The following is a 24,664-nucleotide window of genomic DNA, read 5'->3' on the forward strand; positions in this document are numbered from 1 at the left end:
TTATAGTGAATGGAGTCACTGGTCAGCAACCGTTTTTTGTACCAAGTTTCATGCAAAAAAAGATAACAATTTTCAGCAACTTTGGATTCTCAAATACTCTCCCTAAAACTAATTCACTTACTTTCTAATACTTTCTAATTTTTCATACTGAGATACTTCCTAGTCTCATAAACTAATAGAATGAAATGGAATAGGTATGTTTTCATACAATGTTTGAGTGCAGCTACCTACTCACACCAACGTATATTTGCATATTTTTGATACATATTTCAGTCTTAATGCTAAAGTCATATTTTATTCCTTTACTCATTTGAATTCCGTAGAACATTTGGAAGGCACTTCAAAACACCTCTCATGTCACCGCAATTTTTAATAGGTTTCAGTCGTGTCAAACAACTCAGATCTTCTTCAAGAGAATCGTATTCATCAGAACCATCAGAGCTGTCTCCATCAGAGTCCTCTTGTACATCTTCTCCAGAGTTCTCGCGGCTGTTGTAATCAATGTTAATGTTACCATCTTCATTTATTAAGCCTTTGCGTTCAAGAAAACATTTCATGTAGCAAAGCATCTTTTTCGGTGGATCATCTGGGTTTTCGTGGAATTGTAGTAGTACTTCTTTCGATAGGTCATGTTTACCGAAACATTCTTTGGCAATTCGGATGTTGCTTTCTGCTGATGTTTCTCCTGAATTAGTAGGAGCCTGGAATTTGAAAATTTTCAGTACTGGAATTCTACGTTCTAATAAGTGTTTTTCATAAAAGAGTTTTGGGGTAATGTTGATTTATTCGATTCATTCGTTTTTTAGGGTGCTAAATCCAAATCTGAGGTTGGTTATGGCTCAAACGAATAGTTGAAAATTGGCGTATTTTATCTGTCTCTGCAAAAACCCACTTTTTCTCTCCAAAACTGTAATTTATTAGTAATGCATGTCGTATACTCAATAATTTCTTCTTTCAATACAATCCACATGGGTATAAACTATACCCATATATCAGTTTAGAAAAAAGCATTGAAAAAAACTCTTTTTCAAATTAAGTTTATTTGTTCACATTGATTTGAATGAATATATTGGGAAAATAATACCGTGGTAGTATTCACACAATAGAGTACTCAAATTAAATTTTTATATACAGGGTGTCCCATAAGTGGCACGTCACAGTGACACCGGAGGTAGGTCAGCTAAAGAGGGACCTAACCAGCCTAACATGACCCCAGTAAAAGTTGCATGGTTTTCGAGTTATTACCAAATTACGTTTTTTAGTGAATTTTCACCTTTCTTAACATTGTCAGGGTCAGAATTCTGCTGGAAAGCTCTCGAAGCTTATTTTTGTTGTTGTAATGGAATCTTAAATAGTTATTTAAGATGACATGAGTATGATTCTGTCAAAAAGTTATGTGGATTTCCGTAAATTAATGGATAAATCTTGATTTCAATTGCTAGCAAAACGAGAACTTCGACTTTGGACACCTGCTGTGAAAAAAAAATCCTTGAAACAAAACGAGCAAGTAACATCAAAAAATTGGGCATTTTAGACAGATTTAGAAATGGTACAATACACGAATCTAATGCCCATAAAACTAGGTATTTTCATCATTTTACCGATGCCCTATGTAACTAATTTAAAACTATGCACCTCGCTAGCCGTCCCTAGAGAGAGACTTGTTCTGTCTCTCTTTATCTACTTGGTGAAGAAAGGGATGGATAGAGTGCTTTGTTCGATCATGTAGCACGAGCAGCGATGGCCCTGCAAACCAAATCAGTTCGTTACCTTGCGTTTCGTGCGATCCCCGTGTTCTCCGTGTCTCTGTTTTCGTGTGTTCCTTAACTAAAATCGACTTGGCATTTCTCTGGACTCTGATTTACTCTTTATTTGTGGAATAAAGTGACAACTCGGCACTCTATCGGACACTGATTTGTGTATGCAACCATGGCGAATCACAAGTTTACTCATAGTGAGTACGCTGACATGCATTTAATCTACGGCGAAACCAGGCGTGTTTCAAATCGAGGCAATGTGAGTTACAATGCAAGATTGGCTGCAAGGTTGTACTTGGAACGATATCCGAATCGTAATCCTACCAACTACGAAGTCATTTTGAGAACTGCAAATGCTTATCGCGAGGGCAGACTACCAGGGACGAATAGCCGATCTGGAAGACCTCGAACGATTGACGACAACGTCGTTTTAGAAGAAGTGCGAGCGGAGCCAGGATCTTCAGTGCGAAATATTGAACGCCGTACTGGAGTCCCCAAATCCTCGGCACAACGAATTTTGATCAGGAACAAATACCATCCCTTCCACATTCAACGCGTACAAACTCTACAGCCGACTGATTATGCACCGCGTGTTGAATTTTGTCGAAAAATGATACAAAAGTGGAGAGAAAATCCCAACTTTTTTAATGAAGTGTTGTGGAGCGATGAATCGGCCTGCAGAAGGGACGGATAAACCAACTTACATAATATCCATAGCTGGCAACTAGAAAACCCGTACGAAACAAGAGACGACCGGTCCCAATACCAATTCAAAATCAATTTGTGGACGGGAATTTTTAACGGCCAAATAATAGGACCGGTCGAGTTGCCAGCTATTTTAAACGGGGCAAACTACCTGGAAATGCTTCAAAATGACCTGCCAGGATTATTGGAAGACGCGCCGTTGGCACTCAGGCAGAGAATGTGGTTCCAGCAAGATGGCTGCCCGGCACACTACGCTCGGCGGGTTCGCGAGCACCTCAGCAACACATTCCCCGACAGGTGGATTGGGCGATTAGGACCCATACTGTGGCCACCGCGATCCCCGGATTTGAATCCACTGGATTTTTTTATTGGGGATGTTTAAAGGACAAAGTGTATGCAAAACCAATAAGAAGCGAGGAAGAATTGCGTGAACGCGTATTCGACGCAGCCCGGACCATATCGGAAATAAGTTTAAGAAAATTGAATCGTAATTTTATAAAACGGTGTCATTTATGCATTAGAGTCCGAGGGAAACAGTTAGAACATTTACTGTAAGTTAGATTTAAGAATTAAATAAATAATCGAAAGTTAAGTCTGTTTTTAATTAATTTACCTTTTTTTTCAATAATATTCCTTTTTCGCTTCCCCTAATCCATCTTTTTCCCTATTGTGACTTTAAAAAATAATAACAAAGCCCGGTATCAAATGTGATGTCATAGCAAGCGGCAAAATTACCTGATAGCGGGGTTCCTAGTTTCAACTTAGTTAAGTAGGGCATCGGTAAAATGATGAAAATACCTAGTTTTATGGGCATAAGATTCGTGTATTGTACCATTTCTAAATCTGTCTAAAATGCCCAATTTTTTTATGTTACTTGCTCGTTTTGTTTCAAGGATTTTTTTTTCACAGCAGGTGTCCAAAGTCGAAGTTCTCGTTTTGCTAGCAATTGAAATCAAGATTTATCCATTAATTTACGGAAATCCACATAACTTTTTGACAGAATCATACTCATGTCATCTTAAATAACTATTTAAGATTCCATTACAACAAAAAAAATAAGCTTCGAGAGCTTTCCAGCAGAATTCTGACCCTGACAATGTTAAAAAAGGTGAAAATTCACTAAAAAACGTAATTTGGTAATAACTCGAAAACCATGCAACTTTTACTGGGGTCATGTTAGGCTGGTTAGGTCCCTCTTTAGCTGACCTACCTCCGGTGTCACTGTGACGTGCTACTTATGGGACACCCTGTAGAAAGGCCATTCAGGAAAAATTGATAGTTTCCGAGTTATATGCAAAAAACAGCCAAAAGTTATTTATTTTTCACTTTTTTTCGCATCTTTTCAATATACCGTAACGAAATTTTGGTAGCAAACCTCAGATTCAGAAACAACACCCCAAAAACATATCAAATTGAAGAAATCAAAACTAACCCAAAACTTTCCCATGTGAGCACGAGAAAATGCCTATTTAACTATTCGAAGCTAAAGCCTAGGGATGAAACAGTAAAGTGACCGTCTCAGGAGCCTCTATTTGAGGGGAGGCAATTCGGTCCAGTCTTGAAAACAACATAAGGATGGTCCGCTCCGCTGTGTTTATCGACATTCCCTGCAATAAAAATCTACATTTCGCCTTTACTAAGCCGCCTCCAATGTCATATATGTGATTTTGAAAACAAAAATATTCGTACCCAGAAAACTTCCAAGTCATTAGCACTTGTCTTGTGACTATGGGTGGGGTCGAAAAATCAAATAAAGGATTTCGAAATACATGGTATGAAAAGTACGACTGGCTTACTGGCAGTATAACATTAAAAATGTTATTTCATTGGTCGTGCATTTGCAATGATAGATAATAGATCAATTTTTCCTGGTACATCTAAAACTCGATCTAAAACCATACAAAATGAATCGATTTATTCGGTTGCGTTTGTTGTGAATAAAAAAATTGCATGAATCTCAATATATTTGTTCCTGTAAAGTTGATGAAACAACTGACATAAGCTGCCATTCCAATTTTTATCTGCCACATTCGGAATATTTGACTTGCATTCAAAATAAGTAGCCCAAACATATCATGGGGCTAGTGTAATACCAGGAGAAGTATACGGTTTACAGGCAAAAATCGAATCTATAGCACCACAAGAGAATCACATTAGACCTTCTATCTTATTTATTTAAACAGATATAGAATTGACATTCTTTTCATTCAAATATTGATAGAAACATCTTCTTCTGATTCAAAATTACTTAAATCGAAAAATACATGACATATTAAATTACTTACAGCAGCAACAACAGTACAAAGAGCCATTATTATTAAATTCTTCAGTACAGAACCCATCATAACGCCAACTTCTATATGCAAATATTTTGTTACACTGCATTGAATTAGGATGTTTGATCTCAACGTAGATTTCTGAAAACATTGATCAACTTTGATTGATAAATAATTACGCTCATTTCCGTTTTTATATTATAACCTATCGAATAATATCAGATCATTTGAGATATTATCAAATCATTTCATGAAATGACATACCATCACGTTATATTTTCCACGTGTAGAGTTTGATCAAACCATTATAAGTGTAATACCTATATACTGTATTGCTAATATAACTGTGTACTGAACATTTCTATTTCTTTCACTAACAACTGGAACCTTTTTCGAATGATAATAATAATAAGCCTTTTTTTCCAACAGGTAATAGTACCCAATTACAGGAAATAAAAATAACAATCAATAACATATAAGTACTAGTTTATAATGAAAAAAAAGCAATGCTTTGTCATGAACGTAATCCAATAAAACTATGAAAATCAAGAGATAAATAGCCCAAATACACCCCAATAGACAGTTTTTAGGCCCCGGAAAATAAAAACAAAATACAAGGAAGAAATAGAAATCAAATACAATATAACGTCATATGTGTTCATCTTCACTTCAGATGTTTTCATTCAAATACAAATCACAGATATAATCCAGAGATTGAGAATGCAGATCACATCTAACTGCTATAGAATTAACAACGGAACAAGCGAATCTCAGTGTTGACTGCAAAAGCAAATTAGTTCTTGGTGTACAAATGTAAAAAAAAGTATCCGATTCTAGCATTCGGGCGAAGTACAAGAAAATCTAGCTCACTTATCAACTCAACGCAGTCAATTCTACCACCCAGAAGACCATGAAGGAATTTGATGGCATGCAAACCTCTTCTGCATTCGAGGCTTTTCAAATTAAATCTTGATGATAAGATACTATGATCGTATCCCCTAGGTGGGTACAGTCCATCCTCACGATATGAAAGCCACTTCAAAAACACATTCAAATGAAATTTATTGCTGTTACACCACCTATTCACAACATCCATGTCTTCCTGCAAACTCAAACAGTCATCAACAGATGAAATTTCCGCATAAATGTTGAAATCATCAGCATAAGCTAACTTTAAACTCTTTATTATCTGTAGAAGGTCATTAATAAATAAGATAAATAAAAGCGGTCCCAGATTAGACCCCTGAGGTACTGATAGAATTTAGCTAATATTCTGGTTATATTGAGAAGAAATATCTTTATGGAGTTAATTCCCAATTGATCTCATCATGAGAAAAGAATCGTCGTTCAAATATCTAGGCGCGAATATTACAAGTAATAGGAATTTGAAGAACGAAGTGAAAGCTCAAACAACGAAGGCATCATTAATATCGGGGTACTTGCGAGATGTATTCTGGCGGAATAAATATATGAGCACCAGGAGCAAAGTCAGAATATACAAGACCTGTGTGAGACCGGTGATGACATACGCGATAGAGACCAGAGCAGAGAACACCGTAACTAAGCGTCTTCTAAGAACAACTGAGATGCGAGCGCTGAGATCTATAGCGGGATACACATTACTTGACCGCAAAAGAAACGAAGAAATTCGAGATATATGTGACATCCAGGATGTGGTGAGATGGGCAAGAAAACGGCGAAGAGCATGGAGAGACCATGTGGACAGAATGTCGGATGACCGCTTGGCAAAAATCGCAAAGGAGGAAAAACCAAATACATCCCGACCACCAGGACGACCACCTACAAGGTGGTATGAAAGCTGGTCTTCGTCATCCCAGCAGCAGCTAGAAAACCATTGATGAAAACACAGGATTAGTCCTAACTTACGATGAAGAAGAAGAAGATGAGAAAAGAAACTGACAAATGACAAATTGACTACTCAAAATTTTGAAGAACTTAAGTACCTAATTGACTTTCACTATCTCCATGCTATCGATATTCGATACACTGACAAGATTTATTGATGCTCAATTCCATAATGATAGAAGTGATATTTTAATTGTATGGAAAAATTATCAATCAACAACAAATAAGCACATAAAGCATACATAAAAACCGTTTATTATTCGAAGCATCAACAACATTCATCATTATAATACATTAATTGACTCAAACCACAGTTTTATTTTCTTATAGTAATACTCATGAAATTGAAATTACATTACATCAAATATATACCATAAAATCAATAAAAAGGTTCTTTAAATTTCTGATAGTCACAATTATAAAATACGAAGGCACATATAAAAATAAATAAATCTATATTTTTCATTTCAATATAAAATAAAATATATACAGAAGTGAACATAAGTAAGAATATATAGAGAAAATCAACTTAAAATAGATCAATATCAAATTAACACAATTGTTAAATATTCGTTTTATCAATGAAAATATTATTTAGGTATGTATACGATGTCTTATATAAAAAATAATTATACTTATATAAACCATTCAAAGTTAAAACTTCAAATTGCACAGGCTACATAGAAATCATTTTCTTTGCATTCACTTGCATTGCAGTGATGTTTATTTTGATAATCATCTTACAACAACGTTAGTTAATGGACTTCAATGAATTTATTAGTACTTTATTATAGTTTTTGAGCAATCCATATTAGGCGTTATTGAATAATTAGATGTGATAAAAAAATAAGCGTCTTCATTCGGTGAAAATATCAAGAAGATAACAATACTATATATCCAAAGTTATAGATTTTTAGAAACACCTTGGAAAACTACCAATAAACAAATTAAAAAATAGTGACAAGATACGTTATGGTATCAGTAAGGATGGATGCTTGCAATACCAACTCTCCCATTGCTACCAACCGTGCTGTTCGTTCTGTGTAAAATATCGGAGTACCCGTTTTTCTTATCCATTCTCATTTTAGGCTCAGCATAACTGTGCCTATAACCTGCTCCGCTCTTGTTCTTCTGATTCTTTGCGAATTTAGCATCGTATTTCATCTCCCCCACCTTGTCCAGATCATGGTAGGACTTGCTGTAGCCATCTCTTTCTGGTGGATATCTGTCACTTTCTGGAAGCTCATGGTAATTTCTTTCTCTTTCCTTATGCAGCTCATCGTCATAGTTGGTAGAATCTAGATAAGATCTTCTTTTTATTTCTCTCGCGATTTCGTTGGAGTTTTTTCTGTGCTCATCTTCGATCAAATTGAACATAGATCTTCGCTTGGGATCGACTTTTTCGGTGTTTCTGTAACGGTCGACGGGAGATTCCCTACGGTACCTCACTTCTTCTACATGTCTTGGTGATGGTTTTACAACGCTACTATTTATTTCGTCGTAGAAAGGATCGTCGTATCTATCCTTCATTGGACTCATCATGCTCTCGTGTCTTTTCAGGTGTGATGGCTAAAAAAAAAATATAGGAGTGAGATAAAATTCATTTTTATGTTAAGTGCTTGTTGAAAAGGAAATTGGTTAAATTTTCATTGATTTGATTTCAGAATTTGGACTGTTGGTCTCAACTAAGCCACAAGGTATTTTAATCAGATAATCAGATCGATGAGATATAGACATTCATATGCATGTAAATCAATCTCTATGCTCAATTAGAAAATTGCACCTACACGTAAATAGTAAATTGTGCAACAAGTGGGGAAAGTCCAACTTTTCTCGCGAGTGTGGAAGTTTGTGGCACGAGCCTGAAAGGCGAGTGCCGCAAACACACGAGCGAGAAAAGGACTTTCTCCACATGTTGCACACTATACTTTTCCTACAACTGCACAAATTCCAATAATTCAAGTAATGGACTTGATTCAAATCAAAATGACCTTCGTTGTCGTATGTGCTAATTTATTGCGTTTCCATAGAAACGACTCAAAAGCCTTATTTCATTGGTCTACCAAGCGAGGTGTGGGCAAAGGGCCGTGGGGAATAATATTTCCCACAGTATAAGCAATACATAGTTTTGCAATTGAGTAAACTATGCAGAAAACGCTACTTTTCATAGCAGTTGTAGGAAAAAGAAGTTTCTGCTCATTAATAGACATAATATATTTATTCTTCTCAATGATCTTATATGAGACGACAAACAGAATATTACCACACCGTCGACTTTCTCAAAATTTTAGAACTTTCCTGAAAGTACCACATAACCAAGGTAGGTTGATCCAGTGGTAAACACAACCAGGTTAAGCAAAATATCCCATTATAAAGGGTGTTTTTTTTAGAGCTATAGAACTTTGAATTGCAATAAAATAACGATGGATTATTCGATTGACATGAATTTTATTTATCCGCAAGATAATCTTGTGGCATTATATTTTAAATATGATTTCTGGCATATGACCTGGCTGGCTCGGATGTAGTCCAATTTTCGATGACTTTTTCCAACATTTGTGGCCGTATATCGGCAATAACACGGCGAATGTGGTCTTCCAAATCGTCAAGGGTTTGTGGCTTATCCGCATAGACCAATGACTTTACATAGCCCCACAGAAAGTATTCTAGCGGTGTTAAATCACAAGATCTTGGAGGCAATTCACAGGTCCAAAACGTAAAATTAGGCGGTCACCAAATGTGTCTTCCAATAAATCGATTGTGGCACGAGCTGTGTGACATGTTGCGCCGCCTTGTTGGAACCACAGCTCCTGGACATCATGGTTGTTCAATTAAGGAATGAAAAAGTTAGTAATCATGGCTCTATACCGATCACCATTGACTGTAACGTTCTGGCCATCATCGTTTTCGAAGAAGTACGGACCAATGATTCCACCAGCCCATAAAGCGCACCAAACAGTCAGTTTTTCTGGATGTAACGGTGTTTCGACATGCACTTTAGGATTAGCTCCACTCCAAATGCGGCAGTTTTGTTTGTTGACGTAGACATTCAACCAGAAGTGCGCTTCATCGCTTAACAAAATAAAATGGACGTAGTGCGCGATACGTATTCCGCACAGAACCATTATTTTCGAAATGAAATTGCACTATTTTCAAGCGTTGTTTAATGGTGAATCTATTTGTGATAAATTGCCAAACCAAACTGAGAATAAATCACTTGACAGCTGTTAAATCGGTCGCCATCTTGAGCAGTAATGCCAACTTAAAGTTATATACCTCGAAAAAAACACCCGAATGAATGAATTCTGAATGAACTTTTCTATTCTATTCTAGGACCCTTTACCCCTATACTGAAGGTCGGAAATGAAATATTCTGGTTTAAATTTTAAGATACAGGGTGGTTTATTACACCGCGTCTTAAGGGTCTATTCTGCCCCCCATCAGAGCTGTTCTCGCCATAAGTCGTCGTAAACTACAGCTCGTCCTCCAGTTCCAGAGTTCTAATGAACTCCATTGTATGGGAAAGCTTCAAGGAAGTTACTTCCTCCCTTCTACAATTCTCTTATCCAGAGTGTTTTGTGCATTGTCTAGCGATGGCGAGGCATTCCTTCACCAGGTGATCCGGAGTTTCTTCCTCATTCAGAATCTGCACTGGTTGTTTTCCTCTAGACTCATTCTCATGAGGTGCCTCCTGAGGAATCTAGATAAACTCATATTCTTACTAAGACCCAGATTCTTCTTAGATCTTGCAGAATCAAAGAAACAATTTGGAATAATCCAACCCAGGAAGATTCCGCCAGAGTATTCGCTTTCGGTTTTTTCCTTCTCCTAAAACTCTTTCTTCTAGGTACATTTACCTATGCCACAGAAAAATTCTGAGCCAATAAAAGGAGTTTTTCTCCTTTTCTGGCAAGTGTTTTGGCATCTTCAGCTCCTTCAATTCCCTAGTAACTGGAAAAACAGACTAAACAGACCTTGTTATTCTTGTCTATTTCCTTAAGTTTCCTTAAGCACTTCAATACCATATCAAAATCGATGATTGTGAGCTCAACGCCTTGATTGCCGCCTGACTGTCAGAATGTATCGCTATAAAACATTTCTGACCAGGTTCACTTCGACACATCTTTCAATTACAAGTATCTCTACCTGGATGATGTTAGGCCGCAGTCCAGGCCTTACGATAGTGAGCATTTATAAAGTGCCAGCCCCGAATACTCCAGCGCCAGTCGTGGCTTTAGAACCATCTCTTGGTCCATGAATGAACAAATTTTCGTTAGTGCTTTCACCATATTGTTCTATATTTGTTTGAATTTTCGTTGGTTCTGACGATAGGATTAACACAAAATTTCGCTTCAATCTTGTGACTGTTATTTTATATTTGCACGCAAAATCTCAACTCTATTGTATCTGTTGTCACTTAAATATTGAATTTATTTTTCTGATAATCTTCTCGAATGTCTGTAATTCCCTTAATGAACATTAAATTGCATGTAGCTTTTTATTACAGGTACATCTGAGTACAAAATTCCATCGCGATAGAAGCTGTACCTAGTATTGAAATTCACAAGGAAATAAATACATACATCGTCAAAAGTCTTGGCCCCTTTAGGTTTCTCAAACATAAACAATATATGTTCTGAAATTTAGATGAATATTTTCCTGTATTTCAACTGCAATACATTTGATAGAAAATCTTTGTTACTTTATGTATGTGTTAAAAGCCAGTCTTGGTGGTGTTCTACCTATACCGACAGGTATCTCTATGTCCAGGTGATAGCCAAAGTTCTCTGAAAGGTCTTCTTGCCCTTAAATTTCAAGAATGTTACCGTCTTCTTTTGGTACTCGTTGGGACTACCAGTCTATAGGTCCTCAAAAAATTACTTCGAAGGGCTGTTACAGATAGGGTTCGATTCCTTCAAGTGAAATTTTACTCTGGGTCGACTAGGCACCAGTCTTTGGGCAACGCTGCCGGTTTCCAGTAAAAGGGCTACAATGCGTCTTACTGAAGTCCGAGGAATATTCAAACGTTGCGCAATCTGGCGGTTCCACAAAGCTTTTTGATGTAGGGTTACTATTCTTGCCCGATCAAACTGAGAAATTGGATGTCCCGGAATTTTCCACGGAATATTCTCAATTTTACAACTCTCGTTGGTCACTGAAAACTGACTGACTTCGAATACACCTGTATTCTCCCGAACAAGTAACATTTCATGCTAAATTGAGTTTTGATAGGGGGGGCAAGAATTTTGTTGATGTGTGTATTTCGGAGAGAACCTTTAGTCGAACTCAAACATGCCATTCAAGATCTGAAGCTATCATGAATGTTTCTCCATTCAAGAGTTATCTTGTTTTCAAACCAACCAGGCGGACAGACATAATTGAATTTAATGATATCAACCCTACCAGTTGAGATGATTCCTCTATCAAAATTCTAAATTACAGAGCTCGTTGGGAATTGACTCAGAGACAAAAATCTAGCGAATATTGTCGAACAACTAACTCTAAGATTTCGATTCTACTCGTATCAGACAATAATAAAATTTGAAGTAATTCGGGAATTATAATATTCTATGTGAACTAATTGTCTGATTGAAATTGACTATGGATTCTTCACACTTGAGATAATTATCATAATGCTCATTTTGATCTAAAATTTGAAAATTATAAACTTTTCTGTGAACTGATAGCATACCCTTCCTCAGAGCAATCTTGTGAGTATTAAGAATAAAAATCAAATATAATAATTACCTTGTTATTAGAATTAGATGGTTCATCTCTCATTCCTCTTCTCTGGTTTGCTAACCTTTCTCTCTCCATAGAAAGGAATTTTTCCTTCGCATCCCTAAACCTATCTTGAGGAGAAACTTTTATCACTTCTGGTGATGGACTTCTTTGCCTAAATTGTGCATTCCTTCTATTCTTACTGGCTTCTTCGAAGTACTCTAGCGATTTATAAGAATTATCATCTTTATCTGCTCTGCAATACGCCGAACGTTCAGGCTCAATTGAAGGTTTACCCCTCGTCCCTTCTTCTTCACCGAAGTACCTTCTCGTTTTGTGGTAGTCATCTGGAGAAACTCTGGATTTGCTCCTCATCTCAACTTCATCATCATAATTTTCCGTATTTCTGTTCTTACCCCTCAAAACAGGCTCTTTTGAGTACGAATCCACAGCATCTCTGCTCATAGCCCTGATATCAGATTCTCTCTGGTAATCGTCACCATTTTTTTTCGTTCTTGGTCTCATTTCAGGTTCCTTTCTATATTCCTCAACTTCTTTCCTGTTTCTTGATTTAACATCTAATTCCACTTGATAGTCTTCGATGAATTGTGTTCTATTAAACTTCTTCTCAGGATGGTATTCATCGTTGAACCTTTGCCGTGTCTTAGGGACTGGAGGATTCTGATAAGACCTATGATCTCTCGAATGTTCTTCTGATTCATAACTTGAGAACCTTGACTTTTCAAGGTTAGATGAATTTTTATATCTGGAGAAGATAATGAAAGTTAATTGATCATTTATAAGACAGACAGTTAAGATTGTAATACAATTATATTGGTGTATAACTTTGCTTCCGCCGTTTTGCAATAGATGGCTGTAGCGGTAAGTGGTAGTCTAAATAGATCGTAGATGTCATACAATAAACTCAGGTATATGTAAACATAACGTCATCGAAATATCAGTCGATTTGTGTCTGCATCATCAAGTTATTCTCGATCATGTCAGCTTACGAGCCAGACTATCGTCATTTGCGGGAAGTTTTTATTTTCTGCTTCAATATGAAGAAATCTGCTGCTGAGCATCATTGAATGCTCTCAAATACCTATGGTGAGGCCGCTATTAGTGAAAGAACATGCAGAGAGTAGTTTCAACGCTTCAAAAACGGTGATTTTGAAGTCGAAGACCAGATGCAGAATTGGAGACATTACTTGATCAAGACTCGTTTCAAACGCAACAAGAATTGGCAGGATCTGGAAGTGGCGCAACAAGACAATTCGAAATGCCTGAAAATTATGGGAATGATTCAGAAACAAGCAAATTGGATACAGTACAAGTTGAAGCCGAGAGATATTGAATGGCGTTTGTTTGCTTGTGAACAGCTGCTTGCAAGGCAATTACTGAAGGGATTTCTACATCACATTGTGACTGGAGACGAAAAATGGGTTTATTATGATAATCCCAAGCGAAAAAAATCATAGAATTTCCCGGCCATGCTTTCACGTCAACGACTAAACCGAATATTGACGGTTCCAAGGTCATGCTCAGTATTTGGTGTTAAAACCGACTGAAACAATCACAGGCGATCGTTATCGAATGCAATTGATGCGTTTGAGCCGAGCATCAAAAGACAAACGGCCGCAATACAACGAAAGACTCGATGAAGTGATTTTACAGAATGGCAATGCTCGACCCCATGTTGCGAAAGTTGTCATAAAACATACTTTAAAACGTTGAAATGGGAAGTTCTACCCCACCCATCGTATTCTTCAGACATTGCTCCCTCGAACTATCACTTTTTTCGATCAATGGCATACGGCCTGGCTGACCAGCACTTCCGGTCTTATGAAGAAGTAAAAAAATGGGATCGATTCATATATCGCTTCAAGAAATGACCAGAGTTTTTAACGCGGGATTCGTATGCTGCCGGAAAGATGGGGTAAAGTAGCGCCCAGCAATGGACAATACTTTGAATCATGAATGTAGGATCCAGTTATTGTTCCCTGTAAATAATTGAGATGGTAAACCGGATGCTTGGAGACCTATTAGTTTCTTCAAGTGTCGAGGGCATGACAGTTTCAATGAATTTACATGGAACGAATTGTTATTGTACATATAATGTAAAAAGGATGTGTTATTCTTCGAGGTGTCGAAGATATGTCATGAAATTGTAAATCTTGAAGAGATTTACTGGGGGGTTAGGAAAGTTCGAAGACAATACGGTCGTACCAGATGTGTCACATCTGTGCATCAGGTTCTAGTCCTTCGAGAATATTCGATTTCCAGAAATCCGCGAGGATCTTTGTGGGCGGTACGGCAAATTTCTTATTGGACTAGGGGATGGTACTTTCCCTAAGGGTGTGGTCAAGCCGAAAGAAGGGAGGTCGATATTCGAGACAGGGTAAGTTCCAATCGGCAGAGAGTCAGTTCAAGTTAAGTCGAAGACGAGTAAAGTTCAAGGCAAGTCTAAGACGAGTCAAGTCGGTCAACTTAAGACGTAAGACGAAAAGACGGTTCGCGGACTAGATTAAGACGAGTCACGAACGAGTTAGAGACGAGACGACCGATAACTTGAAGTATGACGAAGTAGTTTCGAGTAATCAACAAACGAGTTAAAGACGAAATTCAGTACCGTAGTGAGAAACTTGTAATTAAGACGTAATAAGGATCTTTTCAATACTGAGTTTGTACTGTATAAGTGTGGCTTTGTAAATAGATATAAATAATTGAAAAGAGTATTACAAATCCAACAAAGTCACGGAGAAAAAGACGCAAGGCCAGGTAATCGAATCATACCTCTAGACGATCGATTAACCAAGCCTACATAAATGTATGACCAGTTTGTTTAAATAAAGCCTCGAATTTCGGAGAAAAACGGCGGAAGCAAAGTTGTACGTCTATGAAACTTACCTAATCTCGTCGAAACCGTCATCTTCATAGTATTTGCTAGGCTTCTCTTTCTCCACCCTTCTTATTTCATCATCATAATATCTTCCTTCATATTTCAGATTCCTTCCAGAATCTTCATGATAATAGTTGTCCGATCTGCCATATTCGAAACTTCTAGCCCTTGAGTTCTGTTTCTCCAACGATTTATGGCCGTTAGTGAAGACTTGTCGATCTGAACTCCTCTCAGCTCTCTCTACACTCTTCGGAAACTCGATTGTTTTATGTTTTTCCCTTTCCAAAGATTTCTGCCTCTCCAAGTATTTGTTGTCGGTGTATTTAGCGATAGGTTTCTCCAAGTATTTTGCTATGTTGTTTTCTTGCGTTCTATTATCTTCTGGATGGTACTTATCTCGACGGGTTCTAGCATCACCTTTAGGCAGTTTTGGAGACATTGGTTCTTGGTACCTGTTAAAGTTGTGTTCTGTTCTATAATCGCTATAGGCCTCGTCTGGTATTTCTCTTTCGGGGTTCCTAGAAGGTCTTGGTAAAGTTACGTTGGCCGAAGAAGAGTGCATGAGGTAAAGAGCGGAATCGTTGTTATTGTTTGTCCATTCTTCATCTGAAAAAATATTAAATAATTAATAATCTTCATTTGCATTTCGAAGTAAATTGAGTTGTTATTGAATGCAACATAAATTCGACATCAGTCTAAGTGATCATTCTTGATAATTTATAGCATCGATTAATATTGATTCATGTTCATTTAACATTGTCATTTCTTTGCTAGTTGATGATTGGTTTTTTCAGTAGTTTACAATTCTTAATGAGTCTTTCGCTTTTTTTGGGTTAATTTTTAATTTATTTTTTACTGCACAGATCCAACCTATAGTTTCCTGATACAATAAAGATGGTAAGATATATCGTGACTCCCGAATAACGATCATAGTTATGAACCAAAAAGTATTCTATGATGACAAAAACTTTTTCAATGGTGAATATACAGGGTGATTCACCGCGATGGCCTATTAGATGTTTATGGAAAACTAATCATTATATTGTGCTGAAAATTTGCATGTTTGGAAAATGATCTCTCTCCCTAAAATATTTTCAGATCTCTACAACTTCCGACTATACCGAAAACAGACGACTACTTCCTAATTCCAAATGGCACACAAAGTATAGTATTGCATCATTAGATATGTTTTTAGATGATTATTTCAGCAATATGCCACACCTCTTGTAAAAGCTCAAGCTTATGGGATTCCTATGAAACAAATGTTCATGACAGGGACATTTTTTTGAATATTTCTGCAGAAAAAGTGGTTTTCGAAAAAACCTTTTTCCTTTTTTCATGAGGAGATCATTAACTTGGACAAATCAAATTCATCAAAATGTTGAAACTTTCACGTAAAAAACTATATGCAATTACATTATTACTGAATGAAGATGAAACAAGAGAAAAGTCAGTAAGAATATTTAGTGTACACACAATATTCGAAAACAGAACCATCTTATTTCAATTTGTCTGCAATTATTCTCCAAATTTTTTCCTTTTCACTAGTATCATGATACAATCTGTATTTAAAATTTAGATTTTATAGAATTTCCTGCTCACGCACTAAATATATTAATTTTTCGGAATCCATTACCAACGAAAATAACGTGTTCCAGAACCAAGCGCAACTGTCTGCTAATTCACATTATCCGTTCAGACACGTTCCGATACGTTCATAAAAGGTGTTTTTTTTAGAGCAATAGAACTTCAAATTGCAATAAAACGACTATGGATTATTCGATTGACATGAATTTTATTTATCCGCAAGATAATCTTGTGGCATTACATTTTAAATATGATTTCTGGCATATGACCGCCACTGCTGGCTCGGATGTAGTCCAATCTGGACGTCCAATTTTCGATGACTTTTTCCAACATTTGTGGCCGTATATCGGCAATAACACGGCGAATGTTGTCTTCCAAATGGTCAACGGTTTGTGGCTTATCCGCATAGACCAATGACTTTACATAGTCCCACAGAAAGTAGTCTAGCGGTGTTAAATCACAAGATCTTGGAGGCCAATTTCACAGGTCCAAAACGTGAAATTAGGCGGTCACCAAACGTGTCTTTCGATAAATCGATTGTGGCACGAGCTGTAGGACATGTTGCGCCGTCTTGTTGGAACTACAGCTCATGGACATCATGGTTGTTCAATTCAGGAATGAAAAAGTTAGTAATCATGGCTCTATACCGATCACCATTGACTCTAACCTTCTGGCCATCATCGTTTTTGAAGAAGTACGGACCAATGATCCCACCAGCCCATAAAGCGCACCAAACAGTCAGTTTTTCTGGATGTAACGGTGTTTCGACATACATTTGAGGATTAGCTTCACTCCAAATGCGGCAGTTTTGTTTGTTGACGTAGCCATTCAACCAGAAGAGCGCTTCATCGCCAAATAAAATAAAATGGTCGTAGTGCGCGATACGTATTCCGCGCAGAACCATTATTTTCGAAATGAAACTGCACTATTTGCAAGCGTTTTTCAGGCGTGAGTCTATTCATGATAAATTGCCAAACTAACCTGAGAATAAATCACTTGACAGCTGTTAAATCGATCGCTATCTTGAACAGTAATGCCAACTCAAAGTTATATACCTCGAAAAAAAACTACTCCAGAAATAAGAAGGTGGCAAAAAATATTGATTGTCAGAAAATGTCGAATGTTTTATTAATTTATTTAAGTAGTTACTTTGCTGCCTAGGCAGGAAAAGTTATACTCTGCTGATTTATATGTATCTGCAAAATTAATATTTGATGTCAATCGAAGAAAAAGTTTATTTCTGATTTTTACTTTGATAATACGAGTTATCATCTTTGATTGCCATAATGCGTATATTTGTGAGAAGAGTAAGTTATACCAAGCACAAAAAGACTGAGGTTGTCGGAAAAGTTTGTGACTTCGCTTCTACGTTCGGCAACACACTGCCATCAGCAAATTCTCTCAGGATTTAATTAGCATCACGTAGTTCGAGATGCTTTCCCGATTGTATTCTTCTTTAATCATCGACCTAACTACTCGGTCTTCATTATAATCAAACTAGAGGCCATTATTCGACAAAATACAGTCCCGATCACATCCACACGCCAGATAATACGTCTGTTTCGCAGCTTCCGCATAGTTCCGTGGGAAAAAATCACGAAATTATTCGTAAGGATTCGTTATTATTTTTATTAATTATAATCGTGTAGTTCGTTACGACACGGTGATGGTAGACCTCTGAAGAAGGAATCGATTTACTGTTAGCGAGATGGGTTCTTTTTATGCGTGTGCTGTATCCATTTCCTAGTTATTATACCAGTGGAGGTCTGGTTAAGTGTACGTCGTCCATATGATGATGAGTGATCCATCTCCCACGCGTTGGCTGAAGGAGAAGGTTTTCTTAATGGTCGAAAATTCTGTTACTCAGGAGGTTGTTCTTCATATTGTCCCGTGGAATCTATATTCAGAGGAATTCCGAATTTTTTTCCCTATTTCTGTATCGTAATTAGTTCATTACAGTACCTACTAAAAACAGTGCTGTAATGTTACTTCTCTATTTCAGTATCGTGATGAGTTCAATATAGTTCTAAAAACTGTGCTGTAATGAACTCATTACAGCATCGTTTTCAATTATATTTTTCGTTTTGTGGTTGTCTACTGACTTCCAATCTTATCAAATTTCATCAAGTAATTGTCAATATAATTTGGATATAGTGAAATGATTCGCAACATTATTCTCCATTTTTCTTAATTCTAGTGGTGTTAAATCGATTTGGTCAGACATAATCAACGAATTTGATGCTTATTTGTAAATTATTTCATAATTCGAAACGTACGATTCATATCCACATTCCGTAATCTGTCAATTTTCGTAACAGTCACACATACTACCAAGATAAAATACAAAAGTCACTAGGATATATAATTTTTCATTGAATTTCGACAATATTTCGAAAAACATGACTGATGTAGAGAAAATATCGTCTAATACTCGTTGCAGAAGACATTTCCAACACTCATGCGTTCGAAAACTCGCTCCTTCGTCGCTCGTTTTCGGATTTCGCATTCGTGTTGGAATAGAAGCCCATTCTGCAACTTGTTTTAGAATATACTATTAACTTTTTCTACTTCTTGTGTTAAGTTTTTTCGTAGATTTCGTATATATGCATTCAAGTCAAAATAGTTTGATTTTACTCACAAACTTGACTCGACTTGAAAATCAAACTTTTTATGTGAAAAAGTTTGGTTTGATTTGAAATCAAACTTCTTCAAAAAGTTTGATGTTTGAATCTGTAGTTCATATTAAGAAGGATACCATTGGCTTTTTTTTTTTTTTGTGTTTTGTGCGTTGTGTCTGAACTCGAAATCTCTGAACCTGAACTTTTTTCATGTAGCTCATGCAGCTCGGGATACGTACCAGAACAAATTTAGTATGAGTTTGAATACTCCCCAAAACTAATGAGAAAAAATATGTAGACATGGCAAAACTAATCAACAAGGAAAAGAAATATACAGATTTTTTTGATGCAGCGGCAGGAGATTCCAAAAACAATGAAAATTATGTAAAAATATTCACTTAATTTGTAAAAAGTTCTGAAGTAAGAACTTCACTTCCCATACAGAATTTTGAGGTGACAAGTTGGATTTGATTGGAAAAAAGTTTAAAATGATATATTTTTTGTTTGTTTTAAATCATTGAAGGTATTTGTTGTACCTATTTGCTATAATCAACATAAATATTCTACCTATTCAAGGTATATCTACTGAATAAATCATTTCAAAAATTAATTTGAGAAACAAGTCTTCAAAGCATTAATGGGAAAAATAGCATTGAAAACAAGATAGAGCTGATATGGCTAAATGTGGTGATGAACAGTTTGAATTTCCAAACCTGTAATCATTGTCCTGTTTGATTTGACTTGAATTATTTGTCACAAAGATTGACTTGAGTTTGACTTAATTTCAAGTCAATCTCAAACTTGTGCAACTCAAAGATTTCGTATTCGCTTCGTACGCGAAACACACAAAAAATGAAAAATCCGCAAAAACCAGAATGTAAAATATGTTTTACATTTGTTGACAGATCATATCCCTAGTAACAGAGCAACACAGTTGCGATTTTTGTGCCAAAATATTAATTTTGAAATTTCATTTTTCACCTGAAGCCTTCACTTAAAAAAATGTTGTATTTCGCGCGACAATAAATCACATCATCTTCTTGAGCGTCATTAGACTAAAAGACATTATGAGAGATAAAGTACAAATTTATCGTGTTGTACAATAAATATCTATTAATAGCATTCTATTAAATATATTCGTGTTGTCTTCATTCGTTGGTTACTCATCTCAGCAATTCATTCGAAAAGAATTCTAAGCAAAGTTTGCATATAAACCATTGAAATTCGAGAAGATTAGGTACCTATAAAAAAAATCATTATTTCTGCGACAACTGATCTGACCGAGTTGAGAGTTTATTTGCAACCTTTTCAAGCTTGAAGCGAATTTCGCTTCACCAGACTGTATTTACATTTTTCTACAATCATTCAATATTTCTGAGACTATGTTCAAATCAGTTTTTGTCTATGGAAAATATTAGGCAAATGTATTTGCATGAATTTTCTATATTCTTCGAAAATCAGATTACGTTATTTATTAGGAGTAAGATACAATAAATCAAAATTAATTTGATTGAAATTGGAATTAATATTGTAAACTATATCCTATAAAATATTCAGAAGTAGATGCACGGCAAAAAAAAAACAAAAGAAATAGGTATATCTAACCTAATTCTGTATACTAATCCACATAATTTACCCAAGAAAATCCTAAATACTTTGCCGTTGTAAATACTATCATCATTGAAGAAATTATATGTGTTTCACAACATTTGAATGCTTGACCTAGAAATTTCTTGCATAAATTAAGTTATATTCATATATTTGTAACCAATCTGAATAGATAAACGTTCGAGACTCCTGAGTTATTTTTCGATCTCCTTGTTTGATATGATTATTAACAGGGCTATATCAATAAAATTTTACAGAATATATTTTTGATTCAGTTATTATTAATCTTTCAATTCCAAAAAACCATTACTTTGAAAGGAACTACTCGATGATTTCTACATCATCAAGCTGAAGATTTATAACTAGATCTATAATTTCTTCAGATTTCCGTACTATCAAACAGAGATTAAACAAAAATTCTCATTTAAATTACTTCACATAAGAAATATCTAAATTTTCGAAATCTCAGATTTATAAAGTTCATCCAAAATGTGAATTATTCAAAAATTCAGCAGTGTATACAATAATCAAGTTGTTTTGATCTGATAACTCTTTGAACCAAACAATATCTTTCGGAAAACAGACTTATTTATTTAGAATTATTTCGGTTTTTTGCAGAAAGCTCGAAGAATATACAATATGCATGGAGTATCAAGAAACTTGAAAAAAAGCACAAAAACGCCTCACTTCAAGTCAAGGATATTCGGTTTTGTTCTTTTATAGATTATTTCAGGGATTTAATATATTGTATTAGTTTTTGAGTTTAAAAATTATGTGAATCAACATCGTTTCTTCATTTCTATCACAAATTTTCCCCAAAATTCAAATTAATATCGAGGTACCTCATTTGTTTTTATTTATCTATATTTTTTCCAGTCCCCTGCCTTAATTAGAAATATTTTTCAACCCATTTTTGAAAAAGTATCTAAACTGCAAAACAACTGTTACACAACTAGGATTGAGAACAGCCGACTTCATCACCATAATATACCAGCATAACTGTTTATTTGTATTGTCTTAGTTCAATGAGCAGAAAAGTGAAAATAGAAGTATTTTTGATCAATGACATCGAGATGTTTCAGCAAGATTAGGACATTGACTTCTTATACGAATCTATTACGGTAATACCACTATTCTGCGGTTCACCGTTGGTGATGGTGTTGGTTCCTGTTGAAATGAAAAAAAATGGGTTATCGACTTAGGATGAATACTTCAGATGATCGCGTAGTTCATTATTGTTCTCATCGATGCCACAGATATTCAAGAATGGTTTTCGAAACTTAAATTTAAAAAAATGTGTTGAATGAATACGGAATATAACGATTTAGTAGGTAGAACTATATTCAATATTCATTCAAAACTTTTGTTTGATGTAGTTAGAAAATAATTCGAATTAATTTATAATTATTCTATTTCCATTTTCAAATCATTCCAAAATGAAAATTCTGTCAATATAGGTACCGGATATATTATTTCGTTTAGTTATATGTTTTGAAGTTTCACAAATGGTGCTAAGTAGATCAATTCGATGTGCTAAGTAGATCAATTCGATGATTGTAAATAATGAAAAATAAATATGGAGAATTTGAAGCAGCAAGATATTTGTCATGATATAAAATATTTTGAATAATTTTAATCTAACCATGGTAGATATTAAAAAGGAAGCAAAACATGAACCGCGAAATGATCTACAAATTTCATTAGAACAAGGATATGATAGCAAAAAGAGGATATTCCAGGATACTGTTACTACCAATCCTTCGCTTATCGTTAATAAAATCAATGATGACTAGTAGACATAAAAAGTAGATCCTACTCAAATCATTCGAGTTCTTGAAGGTAATGATTCATATTAACCTAATTGTTTCACCCAGTAACTTACATGAATAGCTCATAGTAAACTCCTTTTTTTGGACATCCCCATGTTTTCATTCCATTGCAAAGAATGTTAAAAATAAATTTACTAATTAAATATTTTGTTTCTTCATATAAATACACTCTGTTGGTGTTAATTAAAAATGCCTCATTAGGTGGGTACTATTATAGATTTTTCTAATTTTCAAAATTTTTTAAGTCATAAAATTTCATTGAAAGATAAAACATCCAGAAATTTTATAAAATCAGTCAAAATTTACATAAAATCAATCTCAGATTGTTTCGTACATAATATTTAGATTTATAGAATGTAGTAGATGATTTAGAAATTTTGGTAATACATAAAAAAATTCATTGAGGGGCGCTAGATGATAAGAAAATTTGATTGATAGAAAATTTAAAAATTCAGTGATAGCATTGCCATACACAGTTCACAGATAAAATCATCGAAGGCAGAAAGCTAAATTAAAAATCCAGGATAATGAAAACACTTTTGTGATAAGACGTCAATGTAAATTTTGAGGAAAAAATTCATAGTTTTATGGAAATTCGGAGATCAAAAATCAGATGGTAAAGTTATAAACCAAATTGATAAGTGGCTGAAACAAGCTCAAATATTGGACAAGAATTGATGATCACTGATATTGGTTTTGAATTTGGTAAATTGAAGGAAAAACGACAGACAGAAAAGCATTCAATCAGTATTCTGGATGAGGTACAGCAAATACTGCTTGGGCGATTCATATGTGTGTGGTCGATAGATTGACTGATACATTAAAATATACTCAAATTCATAAGGAATAATTCAACGAAAAGAAAAAGGACATTAATTTCAAGAATTTTAAAATAAATATTCAATTCGTTTTTGTATAATGTTCGTTTTTGATGGTTTGAAATTAGATAAGGTTAGAAAGTTCTGTTGTTATTTTTAAAAGAAAATTAATTGTTATTCTTTTATCTGAACCCATTTGAGATGAGTCATTTCAATTGGAAAATTTATATTTTTATATTATCATTATAATTATTTTAAATTATTTTGAAATTAACGAAATTTTTATAGATTACTCAAAGGACCTCTTGGTTGACAAATATGAGTTTTCGACCTTGTGGTCCCTGTTTCTCAACATACAATGTGAGTAGAAATCTTAAACACGTTCTACAATTGAACAGAAATAGGATTTTTCATCTCATTTGCATTTTCTTAATCATCTAAAGAATCTTATATCTCCTGAAGAATGCCGTAAAGTTATATAATGACAAACATAAACTGATTAGTATTAACAATGAATGAATCCTGAAATATTGTCAAATATCTGCCACTAATAATTTTGAAAGACCTCAATGATTTACGAAACATGAATTAATCATAATAAAATTATTTATTCATAAGCATCTGATATTTATTGAAGTCAAAATATCACCTTGAAAAATTGTACTGAATACGAATCTTTTCATTATTTTTTAGCTATAAGACCGAACGATGAAATATTCAGGAAACAGAATTAGATGTTTCAGCTTTCAGGTTATAGTGACAACTGAAAGGTAAATAAATATTTGATTGTATTGTTCTATTGTTCATTCTATATATTTACCTACTTGTATATTTCACCTTAGATAAAATTTAGCAGTTACTAATTTTGCGAAATTTGCAACGCACATTGTACAGGGTGGGCAAATAAGTGGGGTAAGCAGGATCTCAGGATCCACTCATCGTAGAGACTTGGGCTAAAAATTTATACCACTAAAGTGTAG

The 24,664-nt window shown here is 35.1% G+C and overlaps 3 protein-coding genes across 5 annotated transcripts in view; 1 reads left to right on the forward strand and 2 right to left on the reverse strand.

Moving 5' to 3' along the window:
* Nucleotides 1–200: 200 nt before the first annotated feature.
* On the reverse strand, nt 201–4,899 carry LOC123675559. The gene is made up of 2 exons (XM_045610929.1): nt 4,748–4,899; nt 201–701 (listed from the first exon to the last, which is right to left on the reverse strand). The coding sequence occupies exons 1-2, from the start codon at nt 4,805–4,807 to the stop codon at nt 303–305; spliced, it is 459 nt and encodes a 152-aa protein (XP_045466885.1). The 5' UTR covers nt 4,808–4,899; the 3' UTR covers nt 201–302.
* A 1,167-nt stretch (nt 4,900–6,066) lies between these two features.
* On the forward strand, nt 6,067–6,597 carry LOC123675488. The gene has a single exon (XM_045610845.1). The coding sequence runs from the start codon at nt 6,067–6,069 to the stop codon at nt 6,595–6,597; it is 531 nt and encodes a 176-aa protein (XP_045466801.1).
* A 246-nt stretch (nt 6,598–6,843) lies between these two features.
* Nucleotides 6,844–24,664, reverse strand: part of LOC123675560 — a 115,171-nt gene continuing 97,350 nt past the window's right edge. For all 3 annotated transcript variants that reach the window (XM_045610931.1, XM_045610932.1, XM_045610930.1), the window contains 3 exons: nt 15,233–15,830; nt 12,353–13,091; nt 6,844–8,173 (listed from right to left, as the gene is read on the reverse strand). In XM_045610931.1, the coding sequence (XP_045466887.1) occupies nt 7,583–8,173; nt 12,353–13,091; nt 15,233–15,830 (1,928 nt within the window). In that variant the 3' untranslated portion in view covers nt 6,844–7,582. The remainder of the gene's footprint in view (nt 8,174–12,352; nt 13,092–15,232; nt 15,831–24,664) is intronic.

This window comes from Harmonia axyridis, chromosome 3, assembly GCF_914767665.1.
Source record: "Harmonia axyridis chromosome 3, icHarAxyr1.1, whole genome shotgun sequence".
Lineage (NCBI taxonomy): Eukaryota > Metazoa > Arthropoda > Insecta > Coleoptera > Coccinellidae > Harmonia > Harmonia axyridis.

Bases quoted from the DNA above. Each gene is read 5' to 3' on its own strand.
- LOC123675559 (XM_045610929.1), bottom strand. From the start codon at position 4,807: ATGATGGGTTCTGTACTGAAGAATTTAATAATAATGGCTCTTTGTACT. The intron at 702-4,747 runs GTAAGTAATTTA...TTCAAATTCCAG, and splicing joins TTTGTACTGTTGTTGCTGCT to GCTCCTACTAATTCAGGAGA.
- LOC123675488 (XM_045610845.1), top strand. From the start codon at position 6,067: ATGAGAAAAGAATCGTCGTTCAAATATCTAGGCGCGAATATTACAAGT.